Genomic DNA, 11,384 nt, shown 5'->3' with positions numbered 1-11,384 from the left:
GTGTAATTATTAACTTAATTAACATAATAATTATTAATCAATTATACTAATATATATATACAGTTAATTATTTAATTATCATAATAATTATTAGATAATTATATAAATATTGTGCAATTGTAATTTCATTTGAAATAGACTTAAGAATGCGCACTTTTAAACACAAAATGTGCTTTTTATGGCAAGAAAATGTGCACTTTAAGTATTTATTTTATGTGTCATAACTTAAATATTATATTTTGTAGGTAAGACATGGTTTTTACACCGTTCACCGGGATTGATAACCACAAGAAAAGCATTACATTTGCAGCTGGATTATTAACAGAAGAAGACATTGCATCCTATGTTTGGTTATTTGAACACTTTAAGAAAGCAATGGGTGCAGAGCCAAAAGTAATTGTTACGGATCAAGATCTAGCAATGAGACAAGCAATTCCAGTAGTATTTAATGAAGCTAGGCATCGTTTTTGCATGTGGCACATTATGTGCAAGGTGGGTGAAAAGATTGGTTCTGTGCTAAGTAAGAATGAAATTTTTAGGAAGAAATTGAACTCTGTTGTGTGGAGCTCATACTTAGAACCTCTTGAATTCGAGAATGAATGGAGAGCAATCATGGAAGAGTTTGATTTAGTTAATAACAACTGGTTTGTACAAATGTTTGAGTTGCGAATATTTTGGATACCAGCCTATTTCAGAGATGTTCCTATGGCTGGTTTATTGAGGACTACATCACGCTCGGAAGGTGAAAATGGTGTTTTTAGTCGATTTACTACCCCTCTCTCTAGTCCTGTCCAGTTTTATATGCAGTTTGAGCGTGCTTTAGACTCTCAAAGACACAATCATGCAAAACTTACAAGTGATAGTGATGGGAACATCCTAGAAATGAAGACACCTTTGCTCATTGAAAAGCATGCTTCAACTGTATACACACTCTCTATTTTCTATGATATTCAGAAGGAAATATGCACAACATGTTTTAATTTTCGAGTTTTGAGTGTTCGAGAAGATGGTGGCATACTATATTATGAGATCAAAGATGGCAGTGATAGAAAGTTTACTGTGGAGCACAATGTAACTGAAAAGAAAGTTATTTGTAGTTGCAAGATGTTTGGAAGAATTGGATTGTTGTGTAGCCACACTTTTGTGGTTTTTAAGGATTTAAACTTTGATAAAATCCCTATGAAATATGTGCTGACTCGATGGACTAAGGATGCATCCTTAAAGCCAATCTTCCATATTGATGGTCTCACATTTGATCAAGGTGCAGGAATGGATGAGAGGAAGGTGTTGTTAGCACAATTGTGGGGTGATATGCAATGTTGTACTAGTCTAGCAGAAGAAGCAAAAATGGATAAATTGGTTGAATTTGAACAAGTGATTAAACAACAAAAATTGATATTGATGACTGAACAAGCTGATTTATCCCCTACTCATAGGAAGAATACAGTCATAGAGTCTTATTGTGAGTCATCTAAGCCTTCCGAGATCTCTATTTTACCACCAAGAAAAGCAAAAAATAAGGGCAGTGGTAAGCGTATGAAAGGGAAAAAGAAGTTAGCAATCGATGCATCAAAGAAAGGTTTAAGAAAATGCCATGCATGTGATGCTTACTTAGAAAATGACAAGAGACATGACAGTAGGAATTGCCCACTTTGAAATGAAGTAACAGATGAAGAGGATTGACCATTTTCATATTTTGTAATGCCAAAACAGTATGAATTACAACATTTTAAAAAGGCGAACGAATATTTTACTGTTAGGTTTAAATATTTGCACTGTTTGGTTTTAATATTTGCACTGTATGAGTAGAATTTATGCACTACAAGTATTTATAAAAAAAAATGAGTTCTATGCAATTTCAATTCATATAGGCATAAGAAAGTCCACTTTTAGGCACAAACTTTTGCTCTATATTGCAAGAAAATGTGCACTATAAGCATACAACTAATCTAAAACATGTTTAGCACCCTGAACTCTAAGGATAAACTATGTGATCTGTTAGATTAGAATATTTGTACTATTAGGTTTAAATATTTGCACTGTGTGAGTAGAATTTATGCACTACAAGTTATTATAAAAAAAATGAGTTCTATGCAATTTCAATTCATATAGGCATAAGAAAGTGCACTGGTAGGCACAAAAATATGCTCTGTATGGCACAAATATGTGCACTATAAGCATACAACTAATCTAAAAGATGTTTAGTACCCTGAAATCTAAAGATAAACTATGTGAACTGTTAGGTTAGAATATTTGCACTATTAGGTTTAAATACTTGCACTATATGAGTAGAATTTTTGCAATACAAGTTATTATAAAAAAAGATGAGTTCTATGCAATTTCAATTCATATATGCATAAGAAAGTGCACTTTTAGACACAAACTTTTGCTCTATATGGCAAGAAAAAGTGCACTACAAGCATAAAAGTAACATAACCATGGTTAAGACATTGAAGTCTATGAATGAATTATATGAACTGTACGGTTTGAATATTTGCACTACATGGTTTAAATATTTGCACTCTATGGGTAAAAGAAATGCACTACACGTTATTATAAAAAAAAATATGAGTTGTAATTTCATTTCAAATAGCTATAAGAATGTGCACTTTTAGGCAATAAAATGTGCTCTATAGCAAAAAAATATGCACTATAAACTTAAAAATAACATAAACCGTGGTTAATACCATGAACTCTAAGGATGAAATATGTGAACTATTAGGTTAGATTATTTGCACTATTAGGCTTAAATATTTGCACTGTAAGAGTAAAAATCATGCACTACATTCATAGAACTATATTCTGATAATCATGCACTGATATTAACATAAACATTATCCACAAATACATCAAACTCATGTACAACAAAAACACCATTTTCACACAGTAACACAAACATCAATAACCAAATATTCCAACAATAATATGAGTAAACAAACACCAAATTGTGAACAAGTCATTCCTTCTTAGAGAACTTCATTGCTTTATCCTTGTTTTCATCCCGAAGTTCGTTGATTTCAGCAGAGAGTATCGCAGAAGCGTATTTGACACGAAGCCGGTCTAGCTGGCTTCGATCGCCCTTCACAAGCCCACAATCCCATTCTTTAGCTTGAGACCCCATGAAGGTTTCCATGTGCCTCATCACATATACCCCACAATCCTCTTTATTTTCATTATCTCTCCATGACATTTTAATCCTTGTTGGTTTCACTGTATTGAAATGATTGGATTTTGCCTCCAAACCCTCACTCTTCAAGTACTCCATGACCATATATTTCTGTCACATCATGCTTAGGTTAGCAAATCATATTCAATCCAAAAAAACAAAACTTTTTTACTAAATAAAATGGTTTTAAATACTCACCAAATCAAAAGGCACACTTCCATATTTCAGATCATTTGTCACATATTTTGATGAATTATCAATGATGTCAATCTATAACTCTTGTTATTGAAGCATATCACATATGAATGCTCCGATGCAATCATAGGGAAAAACAGTTGCATTTGGCCAATCAAATAAATATATTAATATTTCTTTGTATAACTTATATAACATAAGGTAAACCTAAACATTACCAAATCAAGGGCGGGGAGTTTTATGTGTGGAACACGCTGAAACTCAATATGAAGATTTTCTTTAAATCGCTTTAGCCTGCCCGTATCATCCCCTTGGGGGTCCACCACAGTGTATGACTGCATTATTCAAATATTATTAAATAGCTGCATAAATACTCATCACTTAATACTCTACTTTCTTATATTCACTTACATATGGGTACGTTGTAGCAAAAAACCTAGTAGGAGAATTTGGATCTTTAAATCTTTCTAGGTCATTCAATATAATTGATCATACATCTAGCACAGATGCGGTAACATATGCATGGCCCTTCAAAGACAACAATTTCATCCACATCAGCATTGTGTCCCCAGACTTGAAAACATACTCCTCACTACATTTCCAAAATTAAACATGTTAGATATATAAACATTTTCAAAAGATGGTTAGGATACAACTAATCTAAAACATGTTTAGTACACTGAACTTTAAGGATAAAGAGTGTGCACTTTTACGTTTAAAAAGTTGCACTATTAGATATAAAATTATGCACTATATGAGTAAAAATCATGCACTAAAAGTGATTAAGAAAAATAATATAAATATGCAATTTCATTTGATATAGCCATAAAAATGTTCACTAGTAGGCACAAAAATATACTCTGGATGGCACAAATATGTGCACTATAAGCATACAACTAATCTAAGACATGTTTAGTACTATGAACTCTAAGGATAAACTATGTGAACTTTTAAGTTAGAATATTTGCACTATTAGGTTTAAATATTTGCAATGTATGAGTAGAATTTATGCACTACAAGTTATTATAAAAAAAAAAAGAATTATATGCAATTTCAATTCATATAGGAATAAGAAAGTGCACTTTTAGGCACAAACTTTTGCTCTATATGGCAAGAAAATGTGCACTATAAGCATACAACTAATCTAAAACATGTTTAGTACCCTGAACTGCAAGTATAAACAGTGTGCACTTTTAGGTTTAAATATTTGCACCATTAGGTATAAAATTATGCACTATATGACTAAAAATCGTGCACTACAAATGATATACAGTCAATGTATCAAAACAATGTAATGTTAACATAAATAAAAATTGATTAAGAAATCTTACATGTCAGCATTTGGATTTTGCATTAACCAATCTTGATACACTTTCTCAGTAGCTGTCAGAAAGTGACCCACATTTATCAGCTCCATCTGCTCTCTCCTCCACAACAACATCCTTCTCAGCAACAACCTCAATACCACTACCTCTTTCTTCCAAAGTAGCACCTTCCTCGCAAACTTCCATTTGTTCTTCTTCTTGATGATGACTGCTTGGACTACACGCTTTAGTAAATTCTGCTCCAACATCCTGGTATTGACTAGATATATTAACAACATTATCCCAGTTTGATTCTTCCCCAAGTGGTGGTGTCAGACCAAGACTAAAGCTTGGCATATCAACAAACATTTTCAAATATTGTTCCCTCCTCAAAATGGCTGCATCCATAGCAGCAATATTTTCTGGATTGCACTAAAACGAATCCTAGCTGCAAGATGCTTCAACATCCTTTTGAATGCTAGAATCGACAGTCACTCGTCCACCTCCAAGAATATTTGCACTAAAGATAAACTATGTGATCTGTTAGATTATAATATTTGCACTATTAGGTTTAAATATTTGCACTATATGGGTAGAATTTATGCACTACAAGTTATTATAAAAAAAAATGAGTTCTATGTAATTTCAATTCATATAGGCATAAGAAAGTACACTTTTAGGCACAAGCTTTTGCTCTATATGGCAAGAAAATGTGCACTATAAGCAGACAACTAATCTAAAACATGTTTAGTACCCTGAACTCTAATGATAAACTATGTGAACTGTTAGGTTAGAATATTTGCACTATTATGTTTAAATATTTGCACTATATGGGTAAAAATCATGCACTACAAGTGATTATCAAAAGAAATGTGAGTTCTATGTAATTTCACTTCATATACGCATAATATGAGCACTATTAAGCCAAAACATATCAACAACAACACCTAAAAATATGCACTGATAAGGAAACTAATAGTATAAATGCACCTGTGCCTCATCATCTTCTTCAAAAAGGCTTTGACTTCCAAAAGGCGCCTGCGGTTGAACTGATGGCTGATCATCACGGACAGGCTCAGGAACAGACCGGTGGCACTCCTCAGCTTGTTCTTGAAAATTTTCTGCAGCAGGTATGAAACGATCCTCAACTCGACCAAGACCGAAGCCTCCGGCTTGAATCTCTGCCACTTCTCTGTCCTTAATCAACTGTGCAGTCCACCTAACAAATGATGGGATCTGCCTTGGTATGTCTCGGTCAACATAGAAAACCCGAAAACAAAGGCAAAATTTTCAGTTTAATACTCATTTACCTATTAAATTATACATAAAATTTATTTAGTTTGAGCCTTATAGTAAAAAACAAGAGTAGACCAGTGAAAAGAGCTTTCGAACTCTTTGCCCAAGCAAGCTGCGAATCCATCAAACTCCGAAGCACATAATCACACCAATTCAAGTGCTTTATCTGATCAACATCTACCAAATGATGAAAGATATGGGGCCTAACGTATCCATTTTGTGGTGTGTCAATAAACAAGGAACAAACTAAGACAATGAAATGTCTTTTAAACCCCAGACCACCATCCTCACAAGAAAGCATCGCTCTAATAACATCTGAATATAAATATCCCCGTGCTGACTTAACAACAAGCCCTTTCCACTCCTCTAACAAATCAGTGCTATGTGCCCTTGACCATTTCTCAATCTTTATATCGCCTCTAGGAAAACCTAAGACCAATTGAACATCTTGTTCAGTAATAGACACCCCAGTACCATCAGCCAAATACATCGTACTATTCCTAGGGTTGTAATTTTGAACTAGCTAGTAGCTCATCCTTGTTGGAAGATTATCAATTTGCAGATGAAACAAACTCGCAAAGCCCATTTCTATAATAGCAGCTATCTGTGTAGCATTCAACCCTTGCAACGCCTCAAAAAACTGGCTTGTTGAGGACCTTGACCGTAAAGATGGATAATCCTTACGCTTCTTCCATGTCTTCCTAACTTAACGGACTGCTAAAACCGAAGAAGCTGGTGCATTACTAGGGCCAGCTTCACCGACATCAATCCGAGACCTCTTCCTTGATCTTTTAACAACTACTATCTACTTCGATCGGATTTCATCTAACCTCAACCGATTACCAGCTAACAAAAACACGAAGAACAAAAACAACAAAAAACTATACACTGTTAGTTAAGAAAATATGCACTACATGTGTGAAAATCAAGCACTACAACTGATTATCAAAAATAATATAAGTTCTATGCAGTTACATTTCAATAGACATAAGAATGTGCACTGTTAGGCACAAAAATGTGCTCTGTATGGCACAAAAATGTGCACTACAAGCATACAACTAATCTAAAACATGTTTAGTACCCTGAACTCTAAGGATAAACTATGTCAACTGTTAGGCTAGAATAGTTGCACTATTAGGTTTAAATATTTGCACTATATGAGTAAAAATCATGCACTGCAAGTGATTATCAAAAAAATGTGAGTTCAATAGACATAAGAATGTGCACTATTAGGCACAAAAATTAGCTCTGTATGGCACAAAAATGTGCACTATAATCATACAACTACTCTCAAACAATTTTAATACCCTGAACTCTAAGGATAAACAGTGTGCACTTTTAGGTTCAAATAATTGCACTATTCGATATAAAATTTTGAGTTAATTCCTTTTTTGGTCCTAGACTTATGGTGGCAAAGACAATTTTAGTCCTCCATAAAAAATCGGACAATTTTGGTCCTCCGTCTATATTTCTGTTTAATTGCCGTTTGAGAGGGGGTAATTGCGTCATTTCACGATATCTCCTTCTCTTTATTCCATCCCAGAGTATTCTGTTCTTGGTTGCAGATTCACAAAGTTGAAGATAAGTACAGACTGTATGTTTTCTGAAGTTTCAAAACAAAACTACAGTGAGAATTGAAGGAAAGGGGAAAATGAGATTTTAAGAACTCAATCTGATTTGTGCAAATAAGATTTGATCTATCTCAATATATTTTGCAGCTTTCTTAATACAACATAATCAGGTCAAAACAAAACAAAAGGAATTGCAATTAAAATCACAAAAGAATTCACTATGTACCTTTCTAATCTCAACAGAAGAACTGAATTTTTTACCCTTCCAATCGTCACGAGGCAGCCTAACCTGAGCGTTGCGAGTTCCGAGCAAAAGGCTATTATGTTTCTCCTCAATCCTCGTAATCTTATGTTTTCTTCTCGGTTTTGGCTGAGGATTTGGGGACTCATATCAAATAGCAGCGTGATGAAATCAAACATTATCTCCGAGCTCAGGTTAGGGGTTTTTTTCGGATTATTAATTGTGTGGGGGATTTTCTCAATTTTGATTGATTGATTGTGTGTTGAATTGAATTAGTGCGAGCAATTGAGGCGGACATTGGAGGAGAAGAGGCAGAGGCACTACCGTACGCTGCTGGGAGCAGCGGAGGAGTCGTTGACGCAGCGACTGAGGGAGAAAGAGGCGGAGGTTGACAAGGCCACCCGGCGCTGCTGTGTTGCTCGCCAGAGGCCACCGCTGCACACCAGTCACCGTCGACGAGAGGAAAAGCTCCACAATAGCTACTGCGTTGCTCGCGGGAAACAGGGGAGGTCGCATGCCAATCGTCGTTCTGTCCATTGCTACTGCTTCGCTGCTAGCAGGGTTGTCGGAGTCTCACCACTACTCACCGAGAAACCATCGTCGTAGCCTCAGACCAGGAACTAAGCCACCGCCATCGCACAAGTGGAGAAAGGGAAGAAAATTAGATTGAGTTTTATTGAATTGACAGAAATGCCCCTCATTTAGATGGTCAACTAACGAGATAATTGACGGAGGACAAAAATTGTCCTCATCACAATAAGTGTGTCCATAAATTGTCTGATTTTTTTATGGAGGACTAAAATTGTCTTTGCCACTATAAGTCTAGGACCAAAAAGGAAATTAACTCTAAAATTTTGCACTATATGAGTAAAAATCATGCACTACAAGCATAACACTATCCTAAACCATGGTTAATACTCTTGAACTCCAAAAATGAACTACCTAAACAGTTAGGTCTAAATATTTGCACTATTAGGCAAAAAAATGTGCACCATACGCCTAAAATTAATGCGCTATATCAGGAGGGGAGAAAGAAAAACAAGAGGAGCAAGAAGCGAAGGAATATCAGTTCTGTATATTTTGAATAGCGGAGAGACTGATGACCAGAATATCAGGAGGCATCACGCAGGAATATCTGGAGATGCAAAGACAAAGGAAGAAGTCTGAAGAAATACAAACAACGGAAATACAACTCAGAACACTACCTAAACCACATGAAGACTGCAATCAGCACATGAGAGCAACAATAAAGAATTAATTTTTCCAACGGATTAATTCTTTCATCAGCTATAAATACGGGACACTTGAGCAAGAAAAGAAAGACAGAGATATACAAGTGATAGGCAAGAAAAGTAGCGTGATACATCTGAGAATAGCAAAGCAAGAAAAATCCGAAAAACCAAAAATCCATATCTTTAGTTCCTGAGAGTTGTAGAAAAATATTTTCTTTTTCTACCTTGTATCAAAATTTCTACGGGGTGTAGACAGAGGGCTGAGTAACAAGAGGAGCTTGTAAAACCCTGGGGAGTGTAGCTTTGTGCGAGACACTCGTTGGTGTAGGAGTATAGCTTTGTGCGAAATACTCAATATCTACTAGGTGTAGATAGAAGTGCTGGGTTGGCACTTGGTGTTCACTATTGTATCTGGGTGATTGAAGATAGTGAAAGGAGTAGAGTGGACGTAGGCTGGGTTTGGACGAACCACTTAAAAAATCTCTCTCTCATTTACTTACTGCCCATATATGTTTTGCTCTGTACACATAATATCTGCTTGCACGTACACACACTGATTTGCAAGATTCATATTTGTGAAATCCATTTAATATTCCTAATCTCTACAACTTGCTTATTTGGTTTTGCTAATTTCCTGCATTCATAATATTTTCAAGACCCAGGCACTATTCATCACTATTCCCTCTTATCTGGGTTTACCAATTTCTGTTATCTCCTACGTCTGCATGCAAGCCAAATCTATTATATATCATATTTGAGCTATTCCAAGTATTTCTATCGTATTTNAGCGACTGAGGGAGAAAGAGGCGGAGGTTGACAAGGCCACCCGGCGCTGCTGTGTTGCTCGCCAGAGGCCACCGCTGCACACCAGTCACCGTCGACGAGAGGAAAAGCTCCACAATAGCTACTGCGTTGCTCGCGGGAAACAGGGGAGGTCGCATGCCAATCGTCGTTCTGTCCATTGCTACTGCTTCGCTGCTAGCAGGGTTGTCGGAGTCTCACCACTACTCACCGAGAAACCATCGTCGTAGCCTCAGACCAGGAACTAAGCCACCGCCATCGCACAAGTGGAGAAAGGGAAGAAAATTAGATTGAGTTTTATTGAATTGACAGAAATGCCCCTCATTTAGATGGTCAACTAACGAGATAATTGACGGAGGACAAAAATTGTCCTCATCACAATAAGTGTGTCCATAAATTGTCTGATTTTTTTATGGAGGACTAAAATTGTCTTTGCCACTATAAGTCTAGGACCAAAAAGGAAATTAACTCTAAAATTTTGCACTATATGAGTAAAAATCATGCACTACAAGCATAACACTATCCTAAACCATGGTTAATACTCTTGAACTCCAAAAATGAACTACCTAAACAGTTAGGTCTAAATATTTGCACTATTAGGCAAAAAAATGTGCACCATACGCCTAAAATTAATGCGCTATATCAGGAGGGGAGAAAGAAAAACAAGAGGAGCAAGAAGCGAAGGAATATCAGTTCTGTATATTTTGAATAGCGGAGAGACTGATGACCAGAATATCAGGAGGCATCACGCAGGAATATCTGGAGATGCAAAGACAAAGGAAGAAGTCTGAAGAAATACAAACAACGGAAATACAACTCAGAACACTACCTAAACCACATGAAGACTGCAATCAGCACATGAGAGCAACAATAAAGAATTAATTTTTCCAACGGATTAATTCTTTCATCAGCTATAAATACGGGACACTTGAGCAAGAAAAGAAAGACAGAGATATACAAGTGATAGGCAAGAAAAGTAGCGTGATACATCTGAGAATAGCAAAGCAAGAAAAATCCGAAAAACCAAAAATCCATATCTTTAGTTCCTGAGAGTTGTAGAAAAATATTTTCTTTTTCTACCTTGTATCAAAATTTCTACGGGGTGTAGACAGAGGGCTGAGTAACAAGAGGAGCTTGTAAAACCCTGGGGAGTGTAGCTTTGTGCGAGACACTCGTTGGTGTAGGAGTATAGCTTTGTGCGAAATACTCAATATCTACTAGGTGTAGATAGAAGTGCTGGGTTGGCACTTGGTGTTCACTATTGTATCTGGGTGATTGAAGATAGTGAAAGGAGTAGAGTGGACGTAGGCTGGGTTTGGACGAACCACTTAAAAAATCTCTCTCTCATTTACTTACTGCCCATATATGTTTTGCTCTGTACACATAATATCTGCTTGCACGTACACACACTGATTTGCAAGATTCATATTTGTGAAATCCATTTAATATTCCTAATCTCTACAACTTGCTTATTTGGTTTTGCTAATTTCCTGCATTCATAATATTTTCAAGACCCAGGCACTATTCATCACTATTCCCTCTTATCTGGGTTTACCAATTTCTGTTATCTCCTACGTC

General features: G+C 36.0%; 1 protein-coding gene across 1 annotated transcript; it reads left to right on the top strand.

Annotated features, from left to right (window-relative positions):
• Positions 1–252: 252 nt before the first annotated feature.
• On the top strand, positions 253–1,656 carry LOC115999465 (protein FAR1-RELATED SEQUENCE 5-like). Its single transcript, XM_031239312.1, has one exon. It carries the CDS (start codon positions 253–255, stop codon positions 1,654–1,656), a length of 1,404 nt encoding a protein of 467 aa, XP_031095172.1.
• Positions 1,657–11,384: the final 9,728 nt, after the last annotated feature.

Source organism: Ipomoea triloba, chromosome 12 (assembly GCF_003576645.1).
Source record: "Ipomoea triloba cultivar NCNSP0323 chromosome 12, ASM357664v1".
Classification (NCBI taxonomy): domain Eukaryota; kingdom Viridiplantae; phylum Streptophyta; class Magnoliopsida; order Solanales; family Convolvulaceae; genus Ipomoea; species Ipomoea triloba.
Note: the sequence above shows the minus strand (reverse complement) of the source record. Positions and strands in the feature narration are given on the sequence as shown.

Excerpts from the sequence above, each read along its gene's own strand:
- LOC115999465 (XM_031239312.1), top strand. The coding sequence starts at position 253 with ATGGTTTTTACACCGTTCACCGGGATTGATAACCACAAGAAAAGCATT.